General features: G+C 41.7%; 1 protein-coding gene across 3 annotated transcripts in view; it reads left to right on the top strand.

Annotated features, from left to right (window-relative positions):
* The window catches only part of uif (sushi, von Willebrand factor type A, EGF and pentraxin domain-containing protein uif), a 135,411-nt gene that overhangs the window by 110,625 nt on the left and 3,015 nt on the right, over positions 1 to 21,771 (top strand). For all 3 annotated transcript variants that reach the window (XM_089582118.1, XM_089582119.1, XM_089582120.1), the window contains 12 exons: positions 860 to 1,104; positions 2,939 to 3,034; positions 3,328 to 3,540; positions 4,350 to 4,465; positions 4,591 to 4,745; positions 6,961 to 7,151; positions 7,474 to 7,647; positions 7,923 to 8,084; positions 8,339 to 8,497; positions 10,750 to 11,049; positions 13,560 to 13,761; positions 16,547 to 16,752. In XM_089582118.1, coding sequence (XP_089438244.1) covers positions 860 to 1,104; positions 2,939 to 3,034; positions 3,328 to 3,540; positions 4,350 to 4,465; positions 4,591 to 4,745; positions 6,961 to 7,151; positions 7,474 to 7,647; positions 7,923 to 8,084; positions 8,339 to 8,497; positions 10,750 to 11,049; positions 13,560 to 13,761; positions 16,547 to 16,752 — 2,219 coding nt within the window. The remainder of the gene's footprint in view (positions 1 to 859; positions 1,105 to 2,938; positions 3,035 to 3,327; positions 3,541 to 4,349; positions 4,466 to 4,590; positions 4,746 to 6,960; positions 7,152 to 7,473; positions 7,648 to 7,922; positions 8,085 to 8,338; positions 8,498 to 10,749; positions 11,050 to 13,559; positions 13,762 to 16,546; positions 16,753 to 21,771) is intronic.

Below are 21,771 nucleotides of genomic sequence, written 5' to 3'. Positions count from 1 at the left end.
GACTTATGTGTGTACCATGGATGGGTGGATATTCTAAGACAAGGGTTTGGTAGGTAAAAACTCAGAGAAAGTTGTCATGCAGTGTTGTCATGCAGAGAGAGAGCTACATATGCAATGCGTAAAATACATTTTCCGGGGCTGCTAATGCATATTGTCATTCTATTGCTTAGAGATGAAAAAGTGAACCTATGTGCTAAGATGCAACAACGTTTCCTGTACATTCAAAAATAGTCCTGACACTCATCATTGTTGTAAAACTGCTGGAGCACATGTTGCACATGCATCATTTATGTTGACATAATGGCCACAACATTCCATGCTCACCTAAAGCGCCATGGGCCTCATTGCACCTTTGACTACTAGAACTCACTGCTCTGCTTATCTTAGTCTCCTGGTAGGTACTGATGCAGTGATGATTGGATATGAGAAATGTTTTGGTGCCTGCTGATGTCATTAAAGATGACGTTACTGGATGTTAGGAACATAATTCTATACTGATGTGTTGGTCATTAATTTCGAGAACCAGCTTGTAATGCTGCTGCTAAAAATCACACAGTGTTCATGCAAGTCTCTGCCTAAAAATATGTAAACTGTATCATCGGTTATATGAAGTGTTGCAACAGCTAGATATTGGTGGCAATCTTTTCTGCTCACAGAATTAAATTTATTTTCTAACTTAGCTTATATCTTAACCCACAGCTAATCTCTGAAGCTGTTAGCTTATCAAATGCACCTGATCAAAATTTGTGCTTTTCTGTGTTCATGTTCTAGTGCTTACATTGATTTGGCCCTGTTAGTGCATGTTGTATGTGCATATTGTAAAAGAGCTTGGTATCCCACTTTCTCTTGTGTTGTGCAGGGTGGATGGCACAGTGGAGAGGCAAGGCCCAGGCAAATGTGGGCAGCGAGTGTGTGGTGTGGGTTTCACAGGTGATGAGTGCCGTGTCCGGCACCAGGACAAAACTCCACCAAAGACCGTGTACTGCCCACCAGACATGTGGGTCGTGACACCCAACACCTCTGTGGTGCTACAATGGGAAGAGCCCCAGTTCTCTGATGATTATGGCTCTCTTCGTGTGCATGAGCGTAATGGTGTTAGGACAGGTGTGTATTCCTGAGACTCCATTTCTACACTAAAAAATTTGTGCTTTAGCCTCATTTTTGCTACCCTTTGTTCACACATACAGCGATTACCCTCATTTTACAAAGTAATCTACTGATTCAAAGGAATGAATGCTCTACACTGTCTCACCGCAATTCTATTTGGCCTTATTGAAATACAACACTGCTTAGGCAGGATCAAAATTTTCTGCATGCGAGGTGTGTGTGTTTATAATCTTCATATCTTTCTTTAGTACTAGTTGAATTTTATTTTTGCTAATAATTTGTAGTCACCATTTCTTTTCAACTACCTGATACACCAAGTATACTGTAACCGTAGACACTGCTTCAGCTATTTGTTTCCATTTGTGCCTAATGTAAACTTCTGCATTGCTAACCTTTAGGATGAACACTTATTTCCCAAATCCAGGTTTAGGTTTATGGGGTTTAACGTCCCAGAGCGACTCAGGTTATGAGGAATGCCGTAGTGAAGGGCTTCAGATAATTTCGACCACCTGGGGTTCTTTAATGTGCGCTGGCATCACATAGCACACGGGTCTTTGACATTTCACCTCCATTGAAATGTGGCCACCGCAGCTGGAATTGAACCCACGTCTTTTGGGTCAGCAGCCGAGAACCATAACCACTGAGCCACCACAGCAGCTTTATTTCCTAATCTGTAGTCTAAAATGTGTGCAGTGTGGTAATGCTTTCCTTCAGTGGCTGCTTCAGACTGGGGTAAACCTTACTGCATCTCAAAACAGCAACAATAAAATAAAAATACAAGGGAGCAGCAGTTCGCTATTGATACTGAGGTGCTGGAAGTAGTAAGGGAATGTTTCTATTTAGGGCAGGTAGTGACCGCTGATCCGGATCATGAGAGGGAAATAACTAGAAGGATAAGAATAGATTGTAAAAGGATTTGCCGGGCTAGTTGGTTCATTTCTGAAATAAAGACTTAACTGCGTGAAAGGGTTATTTCATAAGAATAGAGTGGGGCGCATATGGCAGGTTCTCTCAGATCATGAATGGCAGTTTACCAATATCCCTCAAGAGAAAAGTATACAACAGCTGTATCTTACCGGTACTCACCTATGGGGTGGAAACGTGGAGGCTAACGAAGAGGGTTGAGCTTAAGTTAAGGACAATGCAGTGCGCTATGGAAAGAAAAATGATAGGTGTAACATTAAAAGATCGGAAACGGGCGGAGTGGGTGAGGGAACAAACACAGGTTAATGATGTTCTAGTCAAACTCAAGAGGAAGAAATAGGCTTGGGCAGGGCATGTAATGCTAAGGAAAGCTAACTGCTGCTCCTTAAGGGTAACAGAGTGGATTCCAAGAGAAGGCAAGCGTAGCAGGGGGCGGCAGAAAGTTAAGTGGGCGGGTGAGATTAAGAAGTTTGTGGGGATAGGTTGGCCGCAACTGGCAAAGGACAGGGTTAATTGGAAAGACATGGGAGAGGCCTCTGCCCTGCAGTGGGCATATTCAGGCTGCTGCTGCTGCTGATGATGATGATGATGATGATGGTGGTGGTGATGATGATGATGATGCAGTACTGCATAACTGTAGTGCTTTTAAATGCTGACAGAATTGAGAGTCTTAAATGCTGTTTCTAGCAGATACCATAATTTTGCTTTCCTTTCATGTACAATAAACTTCATCTATGCTGATGCAGCAGACTGCAAGCAAAAGCATTTCTGTGTCAGTACACATGTGGATAGGTAAACCAGAGTTTTTTCCTTGTTTGGCATTGTGAACAAAAAGTGACCAGACTGCGTTGTGGGTATCTGTCTGTATTATCTTATTCTGAAATAACAAGCCTATTTTTCTTTACAGGTCAAGCATTCATGAAAGGAACCTATGATTTGTCATATGTGGCTTTGGATGAGGCTGGAAATGCTGCTCAGTGTGACTTCAGGATACATGTGCTGAGTAAGGCTGGAAAGATCTTGCTACCTGAGAATGCACACCTTAGATGCAACATTATTATTACTCTGTCAGTGCTGTGAAAAGAAGATTAATTTTATATAAAGTACAATTTGGCTACAGTTACAGCATGTCACGTAGCCATGAACTGTAAGGACAGAGGAATGCATTGCACAGTGAAGCAGGTGTTACCCAGAGAAAAAAACATGAACAGAGTGACTGATAAGTCTTTAAGCATGCTTAAAGAGTAGTCAACAAGCCTGGTGTGTATGAAACTTTCTGTAATGCACCTCTTGTAGGTGAATTCTGTCCTTTGCCGGCACCTCCACTTGGTGGCCAACGACACTGCTCGGATTGGGGCCCAGGAAGCCGCTTCAAGATGTGCACCATCAGCTGTGACGATAGCCAAGAGTTTTCTCAGCGCATCCCAGAGTTCTATGTCTGCGGTGCAGAAGGATTTTGGCGACCCACTGACAGCCCTGGGGATCAGCTTGTCTTCCCTGCTTGCTCACGTGAGACTTTAAATACATATTTCTATGCAGTAAATGGATACAAAGGGAGCCAACACCAAGAGTCTCTGGGTGACAGGGTTTTCACCTCAGTAACTCGCTAACTAATTTTTGGATATGCCTAAGATTACTAAGCTGCAAAGTAAAGTTATTGTGATAAGAGAATTTGGAAAAGTCAGTCTGAGCAGCAGTAGTGTGTTGGTTCTCTAGGCTGTCAATTGTTAAAAGTGAAAAATTACATTTTATGGCGCTTGACAACTTACACATTGAGCTTTATGGAGCAAGATGGCGAGTTGGATGAGCTGTACGTTATTCATCTCAAAAGGGAAGTGCTAACCAGACGACCACAAAAAAGAGAAGGAAGATGATGACACAAGCGCTTGTGTCGTCATCTACCTTCCCTTTTTTGTGGTCGTCTGAGATTTGTGCTTCCCTTTTGAGATGATCTTTATGAAGAACATAAATGAGTAAGAAGAGATATTTTATAATACAACAGCATAGTAGGTTTACTGAAGTATAATGTTCATCGAAGGGAGTAAATGAGTCACAGCACTAACACGCTGAACTTTTCAGCATGTTACAAATTCAGCATAAACATACCTGAATAGATTTTATCACACACTGGCTTGTGGCAACAACTGCAGTGTGTGACAATAAAACACTCCATGTGAAAGTTTGCTTCTGTTATTCTGCAGATAGCATCCTATCATGAAAGCATTTCATAGTGCAACATCTCGACCTATATATGCAATGATTGATTTTGTACACCGACACAGATTGTGAAAAATGTGCTTGTTGTCATCTGTTTACAGCCAAGAGGCCAGCTCAACGTATTTTCCGCCTGGCTATGAATTTCCCATCAGCCGTGGTGTGCTCAGATTCTGGCAAGAAAATCTTGCATTCACGTATTCTTGAAAGCCTGCTGCAGGTACGTTACATACGTTACAAACCACATTACTGTCACAGAACCAGCATCTTAAAGTTTACTTAAGAGGGTAGGGTCTGCAACAATAGCCAAAATTATACAAATTACATATACATTTGAACTTGCAGGTGAACCGCAACTGGAGAATATGCGTTGACCCATCCCCTGGCTCCTGCAATGGCATTCGTGTCAATGTAAACTGTAACAAGCACTCTCGTCTGGTTCGTCGTCAACTTGATGATAGTGATGTGTACTCTGTCGAAGTTTCCTTCCCTGCCCACAAGTAAGCTAAGCTACTGCTTATTTTTATCCTTTTTCTACTGAAACAGCCAGCCTCTTATCAGGCTTTTCAATAAGCAAATTCACAGCAGCAAATTTTTTCATGGTTGTGAAAAATGTTTTCTATTAAACCTTTCAAATGGCACTCACCATTTCCATTTAAAAATAAGATTTCTTTTTCTGCCTAAAAAGTTTATGCAGGCATTAAGAAAGCCAGTTAATTGGCTTTGAAACACAAAATAACAAATATTATTATTCTACAAGCATGTACAAAATTTTGTTCATGCTATGCTTCAGAACAGTTGGAAATTGTAGCATTAAAACCCCAGAATCTTCCAAGCACATGAGGGACTCTGGGATTGCATTTTTATTTTTCAAAGATGCTCATGGTGCTGGAAACCCAGATTAAAATTATATTCTGGGTGGCAAAATCTGTCTATGTGAGGAATCTAAATGCTTGTTATGACTGTGTCAGCTTTTTGTAGAGGCGTAATGTAGGCCTACAGCACAATATATACTGAGATCATTCCATTTCTACTTTGTCCCTTAACTCTTTCAGAGCTGCCAAGCTTGTCTTGAGAATTAATATTCACTGCATTCACTAGCTAATGTGAAGAAGCATCCTAGTTGTGATATGAGGAGTGTTGAATTCATTTAAAACAAAGTGATTGCTGCTAGCTGTAGCACACTTTCAGAAAAAGCCTCAAGCTAGCTATGCCTAAGGCGGCCAGTTTTCCATGATTCCAAGATTCCGCAAAAACTTGCGGGTTTTAGCACTTTTCGCAGAATTGTGTTAGCAACTACATTCTTTCTTCTTTTTTTTTATGATGTATTTATGGACATCAGTAGGGATGGCAGACTGATATGATTAATTCAGTCGTCTGAATCCTGGTTTATGGGGGTTTAGCGTCCCACAACGACTCAGGCTATGAGAGACGCCGTAGTGAAGGGCTCTGGAAATTTCGACCACCTGGGGCTTTTTAATGTGCACTGACATCACAGTACGCGGGTCTCTAGAATTTCATCTCCATCTATTTTCTGAATTCTACTGAAAGGTAGAATCTGGTAACGAACTTTGACATACTTGCACCTCTGTTCAAGCAAGCTAGCACATCAAGCACTACAGCTCTGGTGGCAATGCGCTCACAGGCTTAAACGGAGTGACGATACTGGCTCTTGTTGAAAGCAGCATTACCATATTTTCACTAACTTAATGCAAAGCCTTTTTTTTTTTTTCAACCATGTGCTTAAAAAAGTACCTTTTGTTATAGTGGAAACCAAGCTACGAGTATAGAGCAAAATTTTTTTCCCCGTTTGAAATACTCACAGCTAGATCACCCGCCAGGCTATTAAGCTGTGGGGAAAAGTCAATTTCTTGTAGATCTTGGGCCATTGAGGAGAAGCATGCAGCACGCACAGGCGAGAAAGAGTTGCTACAAAAGTAGAAAGGAAGCGGCGCAGGCTGTTGAGAAAGAAGAGTGGGCAGTGATAGAACCATGGGAGTAGGGAAGGGCAATAAAGGGCAAAAGAGTGCAGAACTGTGCAGCATGAAACAGGAAGCGGTGGCACAGCGGCCACTGCTGTGCGAAAGACCGCATGTATTAAGGCACGAGACGCTTCCCACAGGATATTGCAGATTCTTTATACTTGATTTGCAGAATTTACAATTTTCCGCCGCAGGAGACTAGGGGCCTTAGCTATGTCATAAAGGGTCAAGGCAGAAAGAAGAAAAGGATTGAACTCTCAGTATTGCGCTGTAGGCCCACATTATGCCACTACGAAAAGTTCGCATAGTTGTAGCAATCACTTAGATTCTTGACTAGTGAGAGTGCACCTATCTTGAAAGAATACTCTGGTCCATTTTATCTCGCGCAAGAAAACCCTGGCACAATTTTTTCACCTAGAGAGAGTAATATAGGTGAATCGTGAACTGCAGTTTCTTTTCAGTTTTTTTTTTTTTCCTATAATTGTCCTCCTTCCTTTAAACAGTTTTAGCTCAGATTTTAATCTTTATGGTTCTTGGTTTGTTGCTTTATTTGCTGATATGATGGTAAGTCCTAGAAAAAAATTCAGGAATATGGCATAAATACTGCGATATAAAGACAAGTGTTGTGGTTAAAGAACACAACTCAGTCTTAAATTTAGTTGCAGAGAAGAAAACAATAACTAAAATCTCACTACTCAGTTCCACAATTAATGCACCATGCTTCTTTCCACAGTGACCCTGTTGTCAATGTAAACACTCAAGAGAAGTCAACTGTCAAGAAGATTGTTGAAAATGCTGTCCTGCAGCAGAGTGCTTTTGATGTGCGGGATACGCTACCAAATGTGACACCTGATCTAACCTCACTCAGCATGGTCACGGACTATGCTTGCCCAGCTGGAGAGGTTGTGGTAGCTCCCTTCTGTGGTAAGTTCCAGAGAACACTGCCGATACCTCGACTGTGTGAAAGCCTATAAACTGTGCACATTTACAACCCTTTACACAAAAGACCAGGCCAAGTTCATGCCTGATTGTCATGCTTTCTGCATTTTAAGCTGAGGTCACAACTCAACTGATCATCACTCTTTCTGCATTGTAAACTCACAATTGAGCAATTCGGAAGGTAAAGTTGAAACAGTAGGGTTAATCTTTATCTCAATCTCATGCTCAATGCGACTGTTTTTTCACTGCCTAATGAACGCTGTATGTCTTATATGCATTTTGATTTTTTTTTTCCCTGTCTGAACAGTCAAGTGCTCTCTTGGTACATACTACAACAATGCCACACAGTCATGTCGCTCCTGTCCTGTGGGTTTCTACCAGAATGATGTGGGACAGCTGGCTTGCAAGCCATGCCCCGTCATTGCAGGAAAACAGGGTGTCACCTCAGGACCTGGAGCTCGGTCTGCTGGACAGTGCAAAGGTGTGCTTAATCACCACTCCTTGTTGTTATTTTTATGCTTTTGTCATGGGTGCATATAGTTGAACTTTACAAAACCAGAAGCGGAACACAAACAAAAAACAAGTGAATTTTGTTACATCTGCAGTTTTCACCTTGGTCACAGCTGAACAGCAAACAAGCCACAATTACAACTTTTAGTCTCAAAATTTTTAAGAGGTTCTCTGTACCTCAAACATAACCTACCTTCACTACGTGCTGAATTGATGCTATAATCAAATAAATATGTGTCTATGCAGAACGTTGCTCAACAGGCAAATACTTTGACGAATCCCTGGGACTGTGCCGTTCCTGTGGCTATGGAATGTACCAGCCACGCGAGGGTGCCTTCTCCTGCATGTCCTGTGGACCAGGCCTCACGACACGGACTAATGAGGCTGTGTCTGTGCAAGAGTGCCGAGGTATGTGCCACCTGCTTGCTTGTTATGCATGTCAACTGAGCCACCTAATACCAGTGCAGCGAACGGGAAGACGCTATAATAAGCAGCTGGGCCAGAATTAAAATTTGCACCTGAGATTAGTACAGCATCCTATTTAAGCCCTTGTATTTCACTTTTATTTTCTTTTATGATTGTTTTTCTGACTGTATAAAAATTTATAAGCGCTCAGTTCATTACACAAATAACCGCTTTGCAACGCGTTCTCTTCTTGGCAGAGGAGTGTGCAGCAGGATTGCAGCTCAGCTTGACAGGCCAATGTGACCCATGCCCAAAGGGCTCCTACAGAACTCGAGGCATGGCTGCTTGCAACTCATGTCCCCCAGGCACGACTACACCAAACTTTGGATCAACCAGCATTGACCAGTGCTCACTTGGTAAGCACCATTACAAGCAAGACTACTGCAGTCTTGCTAAAAGCTGCTGCCAAATAGAACACTACACACTGAAAACTGTGCAAAGTTATGTGCGAACAGCATCTGCTATTTCATTTGAAAAGTGGCTTTGTGAATTTTGATGATGAACAATATAAAAGAGGGTTTGTTAACAAATGAGAAAGCACACAAACATTGTAATTATGTCGCTGGTGGGAATATAAGCCATTGCGTCCACAGGTTGCATGAAGTGTACGAAGAAATGAGCTGGAGCTTTGGTTTTCTTCCGCCATTATTTTATCTAGTTCAGTTGGAACAGCAATGCGTAGCACAAGCATAAAGCCAGCTTATCTGCACAAACATAACACAAGTGTTGTGTGGTTAATCAGTTTGGGAAAGCACCTTGCTCTACGCTGAGAACTGTACTCCACACTTAACACAGCATTAAAAAAATGTTGAGCATCAAAATGGGCCAAGCTTAACTGCTATGCAGCTAAGCTGTACTGAAAAGCCATCCTCTCAATATCCTAAAGAGAATACAGACATGCATGATTTACATGCAGTGGCAGTATCAAAATTCAGTAGAGTTCAGTGTATACTTGATCAGTATCTTGGACTGAGCTAGCATTTGCTATCTTGGAACTCGTGGTGGGGCAAACTACTTTTTGGGGAATTGACTGCCTCCTCCCCGAGTGTCTCACCTGGTGATGGGGTGCAGGCAGTGAGAATCTGTCTTATCGGAATGCCAAAGGATAGCAGTCTTTGCTGCTCAGTGCAGGTACACTATAAATAACACAGCAGCCACTGAAGTATCTCCTTGCACCACCTGATGGGCTTTAGGATGTTGTTCAACATCTATCATGTTTAACGTGGCATTATTTCATTTTCCTTTTTCTTTCATTTACAAGAGTTTTTCCATACACTCTTTATCATTTGCGTTCACAGAATTTTTGTGTCCTGCTGAGGAAGTACACTGTTGTGAAAACGTTGTTTAAATGTTGCACTGTAATTTGGGTTGCACAATGGTGCTGCAGCAGCATTAGGTGAAGTAGGAGACACTTGAAAAGACATTGGGTCAGCACCTCTGTCTTGGGAGCTTGTGCACATACTGTTTTACCTCACCATGAAGTGAAGCCATGCTTTGGATGACTATGGTTAAAAGAGGCCTTGTACAATCACCAATAATTAGCTGAGGAGACATATCTGAAATGGGCTTAGGATAGCATCTAGCTTGCATGTTGTACATTTGGTTGCTTGTGCACATGTGAACCACATTTTTGGAGGGTGGTTTCATGGGCAGGAATTAAAGTTTATCTGTTTTGTATGAGACGTGTGGGATGCAAAAAATGGGTTTTATCCAGAAATGAAGAGTCCTAGCTTTAACCAGTTGCAGTGAGCATGTACAGCCAGAAGGCCTCTACAACATGTATAATCTTAAAATCTTTTTTCTTTTGATCTATGCATGTCATTTGACAATGTTTTCTTTTTCTTTCATACCTAAAACATGCCCCAAAATACAGAGAATTATGTGTAAAAAATAAACACTGAAATGATTTTTAGAAATCAATGCCAGGAAATTGAAAGCCCAGTGATAACTTACAAGCATTGAGAATCATAAGATCCCTTGTATTAAACAAGAAAGAACAAGAGTGTGTTATTTATTTATTTGTAATACTGCAAGCCACAAATTTGACCCAAGCAGGAGGGGCACACAACTAAAATATAAAAGCCATAAAACCATCAGATGCAACAGGTGTAAAGTCATATACAGGGCTTCAAATCCAACAGTCATCACAACAACGATACTGGGAGCCATACGAAAAATCCTCCAGCTCTTTCACGAAGTACTTCGATTTACATAAACCTGAAGGAACGTGATTCTACTCCGGCATAGTATTCGGGCAGCAGTATCTATAACAAGGGCATAGTAGTTCCTTCATGAAGCTGAGCCTTCCCTTTGGTCTGCTAATTCTGTACCTAAGCACTGATTCTACCAATTCTATGCTTCACATTTAACAGTCAGCCTGCTTACTTCAATACTGGGTCTAAGAGAACAGGTGTAATGAATTGAGATGTGAGAATTTTTGAAAGCGTACTCGTTTACATGAGTGATGCAATAGGAGCTGTCACATTTGAAAAAAAAAAATGAGACCGTATGTATGGGCCACAATGGCATGAAGCTTTTGCTTGCTTGCATAAAATGGTTGTCTTTTTGGGCTGGCACTTCACTGCTTTCTTATGCCCTTTTGCTGCAGAGGTGTGTCGTGTGGGCCACTACCTCAACAGCAGCACTGAAGAATGCGTGCCCTGCCCAAAGGGCACCTACCAGGATGAGGAGCAGCGTGACCTTGAGTGCAAGTCCTGCCCTTCTGACACTACAACCGATAAAATGGGCTCGACCAGCCGGACCCACTGCTCTGATCCCTGTGTGGTCAATGGCGAGAGGCGCAGCTGTCAAGAGCATGCCTTCTGTGTCTTCTTAGAGGAGCGCCAGGATTACGACTGCCGGTGCATGCCTCGTTTTAGACCCAACAATGACTCCGGAGAATGTGTTGGTAAGCCCAACACCCTTTCCCATGGTGGTAATTGCGGCACACGTGAACAGGACTTGAAACTCAGTGCCAGAAGATGCATTGTCAGGCCTCTTGCACTATGCTGTCTTAAATTTTCGTCTCAAGAATTCTAGGAACAAGACTACCTCATGCAGGTTGTCACGTAGAGAACCCTGCTGCCTTTCGATGTTCAGAAGAACTGCTTTGCTCCCTTCAGCTGTTCACAATGTCTTTAGATACGCTTCAGTTGGCAAACTGGCTCTAGAAGGTGTGCCCATTTTTTAGCTGATCCGAGAAGTGCAATTACATCCCTTTGAGGTCTGCCGTACCATCGAAGGCGTATTGGGCTGTACGTTACTAGTTTGTTTCCAGTGTCCAGTTGCCTGTGTTTCCAGCATTGTTTGAATGCTGCTATTCCTTAAATACATATAACTATGCCCATCTGTCATGCATACGTTACCAACCATATGTTGTGAAGCAACAGTGGAGATTTGAACATACCAGCGTGTAGTGTGCTGGGATTCTGAGTGGGCTATATGTTGGAGAAGACAAATTCTGTGCAATGGCAGTTTTTAAAGCCTCCAAGACATTGAAGGCACAGATAAATGCATTTCCATGCAAAGACTTCAAGCTTATTACCAAAGCCTATGCCTGCGGTCTTCATTTTGACTGTCAGGACTTCATTAGCTAACATGTGTCATTAGCAGCCAGAATGTTACGACTCTGCAAGGCATGTAAATGCTGAGGATGTGCATGGGGCTATCTATTTTCCTTAGCACCCTGGTGCACCACTCATAGCCAGAGGCACTCAAGGTGACATGCCTTCCCATCGTGTGAAAAGTTTGAGCAGAAGCCATGATTGGTAATTAAGGACCTGAGAAGAAAAGCCACTTGTGTAACATGCTTATTGTGAAAAAGCCAAATGGAACTTCAGATACTAAAGTGCTTGCTTTGTATCGTCAAGTGACTTGACAAAGCAGTGAAAAATAACCACCAACCACAGCAGCATGCCTTCCGCACAGCACTAAAAGCTGAAAAAGCAAAAGCGCCTAGGGAAGCAATTTTAAGCTGCAATGGTTCAAGAATTTGAAGCCAGCCTATCTTCATCAGCTCACTATATATAGTGGCTCTGTAAATATAAAAACATGAAGATAACCAATTTCTCTCATCCTTTCTTCTTTTTCTCTCTCGCAATGTCTCTTTTTTTTTTTTTAGTTCTGCCATTCATGTCTTTTTATGTGTCCAGATAAAATTTAATAGAACTGGCAGTTCGAACATGTTCCTTAAGTAACACAATAGAGATTAAGAGCGAAACATTTTTTATTTGTTGAATGTATATCTTACAGGCATGTGAGAAACTGTCTGCCAATGGGTCTTTAATGAGCTTGGGTAAGATTATGAGGTGAAATGCAAGTAAATTATCTTGTTTAAGTGAAGTGAAAGACATCGAGACCAAGGCAGTGTTTGTGTTCTTTAAATATGGGTCTTGTGTGCATGCCAGTTGCTGTATCATGGTACTGCTCAGGCAGGGAGAGTAGCACACAACATATGCAATCCTGACATAGCAGCAGCACCATGGCCTGGCTAATGATTGCTTGGGCCCGCAGTATGCCACGGCAAGCCAGTGCTCTTTGCCAACTGAAGCCTGTTTAAAAACGTTGGCTCTTCTTGATGGAACATGCCATTTTCTAATTACTGACCAAGGCACAGGAAGATAACAGAGGATATGTGCAGCTTGAGAAAGTGCAAATGTAAAATGTGGTCTGGTGCCACTTTCAAAGCAGCAGTTGAAAAAATTTTTACGTATAGTTCACTGTTTGTCAGGTGTCAGACAGGATGAGGATGAAAAAGCTTTTTTTGTGCACAAAAAAAATTTGTAGAGATAAGCTGTTCTAGCTTTGGTTTAGCCATTAAGGCTTGCATTTGGCCATGGAATCTATATCGTCAGCCGTAAGAGAAAGCCTAGCTATGCTAATGTGAATCAGCGAAATCTGATGTGGCCACCCGCTGCCTCCAATACTCTCTTTCCTCACTCTGTCCACTTTGCTACATGCCATCCGAGGCAGGTAGTGGCCATTGAATTTAGTCGAATGAAATCAACTTAAATTCCATTAATTCACTAAGTAATTAAGGTCTTATGGCAGACGCTGTGCATTCCACGATAGAATGCAGTGCTATGTGGCCATATCAAAGCCACTATAACAGCTTTTGCTATAAAATGTTCGCTCGACATCACAGTCAAGCAACTTGGAAACATACAAAGAATGGCCTTCAATCCAAATGAAACTGAAAAGTAGGCATGGCTATGTGGTAGGCCTACCACATCCGCCACGCCTATTGCCATCTGCACCTCAGTTTGCTACCAGTTACTGTGTTGAAAACAGTTGACCAAGTACTACGTGATTAACCAAGCTCATATCTGCTTTACACATGTCGTGATGAGATCACTTGCATGTATTACATGACAGTGCATCATATTAACCTCCAGATATGCTCAAAATGGTCTCTTCTAGATGTGTGTGAAGACTATTGTGAAAATGGTGGCCGGTGTGAAATCAGCCAGGAAACAAGTGAGCCCAGGTGTGCCTGCCAAGGCAACTTCTATGGTGACCGCTGTGAGAAGAAGTCAGAGTTTGTCTACATTGTTGGAGGCATTGCTGGTGCTGTCATTTTCGTCATCCTCATCATACTTCTGATCTGGATGATTTGTGTCAGGTGAGTGAACAAAGAATGTTCTGCCCAACCTACAGTGGTTTGTAAGCTTTTAATTCAATCTGTAAAGCCTGTAGATCAATCTGTAAGCATATTGTTATAGTTTGAGTGTGCTGTTCGTTAGTTGAGAATTAGATTAAACATTAATTGGTTGATTAGAGATGCCTGAATTCAATGGAAATATTTATTCAGTTAATAATGATTGAACAATTGGTGTTATACTTACTGAAATTTCAATGAAACTCCCCAAGAACGATATTGATTTCCAAAAGAATGCAGTAGTAGAAGTTAAGTTCAACATCACTGTGAAGAATACCGGGCTGGAAATGGCCTTTTACTGCGCCACTGTACAAGATTCCCTTCTGAGCCATGTAGTGGGGCATTTACGACACTGCAAGCCTCAAAGCCTATGTAGGGGGTAGGAGAAGTATCATTCTTTTCTGTGTGAACCTTGGTAGCTTCATAGGCATCTTAATCCGGTCAAAAAAGACCAATTGGGACTGGCCAAAACACATTTGGAACCAATTGGAATCCAACTTATCCCAATTAGTTCCTTATGTGTTTTGGCCAGTTTCAAGCGGTCTTTCTTGTCTGGGAAATGTCAGAATATACTACTAAAAAACAGACCCAGTGGACTGGGAACTTTTGACACACCCTTTTCATACTTGTGGAACTCTCTGAAGCTCGGCATGTACTAATTCCATTTTGAGGTGCGAAATTTAATAATGTACCTGTTAATAACGTATCTGTTAGGAGTATATCTATTTACCATCACTCACTCACTGTTGTTATATATGTGTGTAAGACGATTTATTTGTGAGGAAAAGTTGCTACTGAAGCTGAGCTTTTGTGCAAAAAGAGACAAAGCCAGTTACAGAACAAAAAGTAAATCAAAACAATGCGCCCTTTTTGGACGCAGAAAACCACAAACCATAAAAGTAAACACATTAACAGGACAAATACCAATCCAGTCACCACAGAGGGGAGGAAGGAGGAAAAAAACAACTACAGCCCCCCAGATTTGGATAAGTGTCGAATTATTAGGTTCCTAATACAAGAGAGATCAAGTACTGCTGGAAAGCACACAGTGTGATGAGTTCGCCACTGTTCTGAAGTGATGTGCTACCTGTGGCTTGACAGCAGCTGAGTGACAGGGTTGATCGACCATCTTGACACCACATTGTGTGCATAGAGCAGCCTTGACCAGAGTCACCTCCTGGTAGACATTGAGTGCAGAGGCCCAGGAGTACTAGGAGTGCAGGGCAAGAAAGCATCAAGGGACCTAGTGGGTTCTGTTTAGGACCATGAGCTCAGGCCAGAAGCCCAAGAGGTTTTCGTACATCCGGCACACTATAGTTGGATACAACTCAGGAACGAAGCGGCAAACACACCTCAGAGAAAGTCTTCCAGCTAATGGCACCAACCGATGGTCATGGCGTCATCCCATTTCATGGAGGCACCTGCCAGCCACCTGTGATGTCACGCTGGGGGATTAACTGCGATGTCATGACAAACAGTAGACTCAGTTGGCTAAAGGGCGTCTTTGAGAGGCGCTTGCCACTTCGTTCTTGAGTTGTAGTTGACTGTAATCTTATTCTGCTTGAGAGAAGTTGTTGCTCCATACGAAATCAAAGCTCACAAAGAGTTACTTCTCATGAGCAACCTTCTTGGTTGTTGAAGCCCATGTAAGCAAGAAGCTACACTGCGAAACAGATGTCTGGCCAACAAAACTGTAGTGGGTATATGCCGCCATAACGCAGTGGTAGAAAGTGTTGTTTTCCATGCATAAGGGGCAATGAATAACTTGGAAATGTACAAGTGACCACAGAAAATTCCAAAGAATGAAAGCTACAAAAAGCTGAATTTCTTAACTGGCTGGAAGCACCGCATGATGTTGAGGTGTGTGCAGTGCAGATTACGCAGGGAAGTGCAGAACATGCCATTCAGTTTGTAGCCAAGCTTCTTTTGTGGCCTCTCTGTCCTGAAAGCTTCTTTGGTAACCTGTACAACCCTTGTGCATTCAAGGGCAGACAGAGTGCTCTTCAAGACTTCACAACAAGAGGCAGTTAAAAAATAATAATGTCATTGGTGATGATGTGAAATGGTAGCTGTTACCTGTTGTGTCATCCTGATGCTGGATATCAAGTGGTAAAGCTGTCAGCAGCTTTTTCTGTGTAATTATTTTATACTTGCTCTCAATATTTCAAAACTTAAACAACTTCTGTTTTAGAGGTATAAGCAGCAGATTTGTACATCATTTTTGTTTGCACTATGTATTTTTTAAGCTGTAATAATACTTGGTTTTTACTGTCGCTTAGAAGTGGTAACTTATCTAGGTTATTTTTTCTGGTGCTAGATGTCAAAACTGCTGCTCTACATAGGGTGCCTGGGCCTAGTCTAGCTGTACCTGAACAGCTTTGTGCCCAGGTACCTGTTTGCAGAATTTGCAGCCATCTAAAAAAAATGAAATAAATTCATCTTGGTGAAACATGCAGGCTTGTAGGCAGAGTGAAAAACAGAAAAAATTAGCCAAGAAACATGCAGGGACTGATATAAAAGATTTTAAATCGCTACCTGAAACAAAGAAAACATGACAAAACAGGCTGGGGGGGGGGTATATACTATTCGTGTCTTTTTGTACTTAAATTCAGGCAAAACATTTAAAGATTATCACAAATAAACCAACTCGCATGCTCAGAGGTTTTGTAACTGCATCATTACTAAGTGCCCCTTTCCACACTTTGCAACAGATCTGTAACTTTTGCGGTGCTTTGTTATTCACATGCAGGACATCATGGAAGAACAAGCCAAAGAAGCTGCCTCAGCCTCCTCCAATGGACATTAGTGGTTCCCAGTCCAACTTCTATTACGGTGCTCCTGCACCTTATGCTGAGAGCATTGCTCCTTCTCATCACAGCACCTATGCCCACTACTATGACGATGATGATGATGGCTGGGAAATGCCCAACTTCTACAATGAAACTTACATGAAGGGTAATCAAAATGATGCTGCTTGAGCATGAAAAAAAAAAAAAAAATGCACCTCTTGTACTGTGCCAGGCTATAGAAAAGCCATGAGTGCAGTAAGGTCTGTTATTTTATTAAGGATCACTTTTAAAGTGTTACATTTCCTGCCCTAGATGAAAAGAGTAGCATGGCAAAAAGAAAAAAAAAACAAAAAAAAAACCCACTAGACTGATGTGCAAGCTAGCTGAAATCAAGTTTGTGCATGTTGGCTTTCGTGAATGGTAGCATCAAACGTGCACAAATGGAGCACCTCAGAAATCAACCTGTAATATGGTGAGGATGAAGATATAAGGATAGCGACATAATGGGCTCAGCCATCACAATCGGGTGCCGCCAGGTACAGGCACACTGGGTTTTACTTTAGAGAGTAAAAAAAATCACCACAGAGCAAAACTTTGATTAGTAAAATCAAACGTGGTTGGTGATATGTGCCTATTTCTTATTGTTAGGTTTACTCTACCAGGTATGAAACCAATTGCTGTGAAAGTTTTGGAGACATTTTGCACAGATATTTCATACCTGGATTACAGGGGTTCTCAAGCTTTTAACCCTGACGAATCCCAATGGGTTTCAGAAGGTGATGTGGAGCCCCGCATGTGTTGGCTTCCATCCCTTCGTGTCTAACAGGCATGCAAAACAGAGATACAGATACGTGACCCCTCATTTCAGTTAGAGATGACCAGCTGTGCAGAGAAACAGTCTGCTATGAACAATTACAGTATGGTTGGTTCTAAAGTAAAATGGGTAGAGGAAGGACGGAGGTTGAAACATGCATGAATTTAGGCACTCAGGGAAACCAAAAAGCACTTCAAAGAACCCACGGGTTCCCTGGAACCCATTTCGAGAATCCCTGCTCTAATCCATTCTGCCTGCGCAGAGATAATTTATTTGTTTGACATGACAGCATAAGAATGCATATGCATGAAAAATACAATATTTCAAGTTTGCTTGTCTTGTGTGAAAGACGATGACAAAAAAATGTACTAGGTGCTTTATAGACAGAGGCAATTGCACATTTAATATTGACTGCAGAGCTTTATGGGCCACCAACACTATTAAAGAAAGCTTAAGTTTTCTCACATCTATGCTGTAATGGCTGGAATTGAAAGATTTACTGCACTAGTTACACAGGCTAGTGCAGACAGCACAATCCAGTTATAGGCTGCATGCCAAAGTGGTGAAGATACCTGTTTTATGCCTCTGTTTTATGTAAAAGTTTTGCAGCTGACTACAGCAGGCGAATGACATTGACCAGCCTGTGTTGTAATGCACCTAACTTCATTACGAGAGCTGCACAGAAGACACTGCTTACAGTGTATACAAGGCAGTAAATGCTGGCGGCAGATGACCTAATATACAAGGCTTGTACAGTTGAACCTCGATACAACAGACATAGATATTACAAATTATTGGCTATATCGAACTCATCCTAAATATTTTTATGAAACGCATGCAATTTTTACTTTAGGTGCCAAATGCAATTGGCCATAAAACGGATATATCAAACTCCTCAGCGCAAAGCAGTGCACTTTCAAATGACAGGCAGCAGGCTTCGGTGCACTACACAAGTGACTCGTGTTGGTACGGCAAAGCATTCGTGCCATGGTTTATGCCTTTATCTCAAACTTCCTGACAGTGCCAAGAAAACTGTAGCAGCATGGGGGGGTTGGTAACCAGGCGGTCAGCACACGTTTGCACCTTGCACACCCGTCAACAGTGCCCCAGAAGCAGCGGGGTAAACGATTATGCTATTACAGTAACCACCCTGCACTCACGTTAGCAGTCACAAAGGTGGTGAAAACGTGGATGGAACAGGTCTCTTCCTACGCTCTAAGGATCATCGAAGTTGCCGTCCTTTCACCAACTAAACTGCACTCGTCTTCTGTGTGTTTTTGATGAAGTTTTATATTATGAATTTCGACTATATTGAACTATTTTGTGAATCTGTTTGCTATGATGAAGTTCCACTGATCGTACAACTTTTGGGGCAATAGACTATTAAAATATCATCTGGACATTGTGTAAGACAAAACTGTCGTTTGATAAATTAGTAGATACACAGAAAACCTTTTATGCTTTCCTCTTGCCGCATGATAAACAAGTACCGTAGGCTACAAAAGTTCTCAAGTCCATGTCCATATGTCTAGAGTGGGAGCATGCACAGTCACTGGTGAAAAGGCTGCAATAGTTTGTACATGTGAGCTCGAGAGTGATGATATAATTATTCTTCATCACTTTCAGTTGTAAAAGTGGCAAGTGTGTAGCCCTGTACCAGTTGTGGTCACTGACATGTTGACCCAGGAAATTTTGCATCAGATGGTACATGCTCAAATCCCTATTGAATAATCTGCAGCACTACCTCATTCAAAGAGAGGTCTACAATTGGTTATATATTCAAACCAAGATGGAAGCTTTGAAGTGCGTTTTCTGCTTTAAATGTCTACCCATACATATTCTGTCTGTAGAGAGTTTCTGAACATTTATTTGTTTTGCATAATTTGTGGCTGCTGAATCTGTTTTCTGCCAACAGTATTTTGTAAGGAATCTAAAAAGCTGCAGTTAAGCAAACATATCATTTAAAATAAGCAACCTTAGAATGAACTGAGACAAAAGTGGAAAAGTAAGGTACTATCAAAATTTAAATTAAATGGTTTTGAAGTATCTTAAGCTGATTTGTTTAGCATCTGCTCTTAGTAGTTTTGAGGGTAGTACAGCGTGGTCAGCATTTCACAGTAGAACCCCATTTCAGTACTACCTTATGTGTAAACATACTTGGCTTATAGTAAAGATTTCACCAGTCCTGACCTGATTTCAATTATTTCTATATTAAAAACTTTGATGCAGTAAAGAGTCAAACATGACAAATCCAGTGCGGTAAACAGCAGTGGCATCACTGGTGTTATAACACACCCTATGGGAGAACATGCCAGGTCTAAATCCAAGCTACTAGCTAACATAGGGTGGCATTTGTTTTGAGAATTTTCAACATAGCTGTCGTTTCTAGCTAGTATATTTTTTAGTGTGCTAATGCTAGAGCTTCCACTCAGCCACTTAGCTGTTGCCAGTGCGGTCCCACTGCGACCTTTAGGGTAGCTGGGTGCCACCTGCTTGGGTGAGAGGTGAGCCTCCTTGGTCACGTGACCTTGTGATGTCATCACAATCTGCCCATTGGATTGTGAGCAAACTGCCCACTGTGGCAGGTGGCAGTTCAGTTAATGATTAGTCGTGAGAGGTTGCTCAGGAAGAGCAACCTGCGTCTCACAAGCCTCACCAGTGGCAACACCTGCCATTGCAGGGCAGTGACGCATCACTTGACCGCTGCACTACTGTGCCAGGAGTGGTATGAGGACCCCCAGCGATCTGTGAATGCAAAGTAGAGAATGACCACTGCCACATGTATGGGCATTAACCCATTAGCGCTTTCGTGTCATACCCTTAACCCTTAAGCTTAAGTGTACCCTCCAGTTTTAGTGCGCTAGCACGAAGGCCCACACTCTACGATTTCGCCGATCTTTGTCCAACACCTGCTTGACCTTAAAAAGCGAGCCTTGACCCCAAACTGAAACCGAAGTGCTTGCGCACCTAATTCGCATTTTGCCTAACCACATTAAAGCATGTCATTTTTTTTACAGTATGAATGCTTTCAGTTTATGTGAATGTGCTGAAGTAGCTTACCAAGTTTCAGATCTGATATTTGAGTTTCATAGTTTTATGCTGGACTGTATTCTCTTTTGCACTAACATGACAACCTCTGCCTCTCCTGTTCCATGTATGAGGAGATGTAACAACCAACACTAATTGACAAGTGTGCCTTAATTAAGTACTGTTCCGTTGAGTCATTTGGAAGGGAAGAAAATATGGGAACAGGCTGCACAGTCTTAAGAAACAGATAAAAAAAAAAGGAATGGTGCTTGAATGCATCCTCCTTACTAGACAAAGACACATGTGGGCTCAGGACTGATGCGAAACTGCTGAATGTTGTTGATGCCCGAGTATGACATGAACCTTCTAAAATATTAGCTCGCATTTGCTAGCCAAACTGGCATAACCTGCTTTTTCAGTGCAACATAATTGGAATTTTACTTTCATGCTGTATTTTCATTGAGTTAGTCAACCTCGTGTCGGCTCTTGCAGCAAACTTGCCAGCTGCAGTAAGGTTCTGTGGTCACTATACTTGTAATATTTCACCCTATATAGCAAACAGTTTGTTTAGTACCGAATGGTTGCTATGAAGAGCTTCTACAGTACTGATAACCACATGAGGGGTGTTTCACCTAATGTGATCAGAGATTTAAAAAAGTACAGGTTCATTTCACAAGAATGCAACTAGTGCGTAGTGTGCCAGGAGTGTTTTTATTAGTCACTTTAGTCACTATAAGTCTTAATTAGCCACTTTAGTATGGAACTCCAAAAAACATGAAATTTTTTCACTTGAAGGTAGTAAAGCATAAAAGAAAACACACACCAGCGTTGAAATTTTTAATAAGGTATTCTCGCTGTAAATGTTACTCACATGCATGAAGCCAAGCACATAAAACCCCACAGAAGCCTGAAATAACAGCCACTTGCGTGTGCTGATAGCAACCATGTCTGTGCCAACTTGGAGGTGGCAAGGTACCCCTGAGCAAGTTTAAACCTTGAAGTGAAGATTTTCACAGCAAGCATTCCTGCTGCAGGCCTTTTGATTTTCACACTGTGAATAAAAATGCCATTACATGAATGACGCCATTTGATATTTCTTGTGGCATCTACAAGTACCTTAGCAAAGCTGTTTAAATATTCCCAATAGTTAAAATTGTAATTAGCATTAACCAACTACAGAGTTAATCGGGTAATAAAAAAATACTCCGAAATGTGTCAGGTGACCACCAGCAACGATGTTGAAACTGTTCCTGCAAAATATAGCTGTCCATTTTAAAGCTTTAGTTCAAGATATGTAAAATGCTCTTTAGCATAGGCTTAAACATAAGATGACATGCTGGCTAT

Source organism: Amblyomma mixtum, chromosome 3, assembly GCF_055824585.1.
Source record: "Amblyomma mixtum isolate Tamu chromosome 3, ASM5582458v1, whole genome shotgun sequence".
NCBI classification, from domain to species: domain Eukaryota; kingdom Metazoa; phylum Arthropoda; class Arachnida; order Ixodida; family Ixodidae; genus Amblyomma; species Amblyomma mixtum.
The sequence above is the reverse complement of the archived record's forward strand: the minus strand, read 5'-3'. Positions and strand labels throughout refer to the sequence as shown.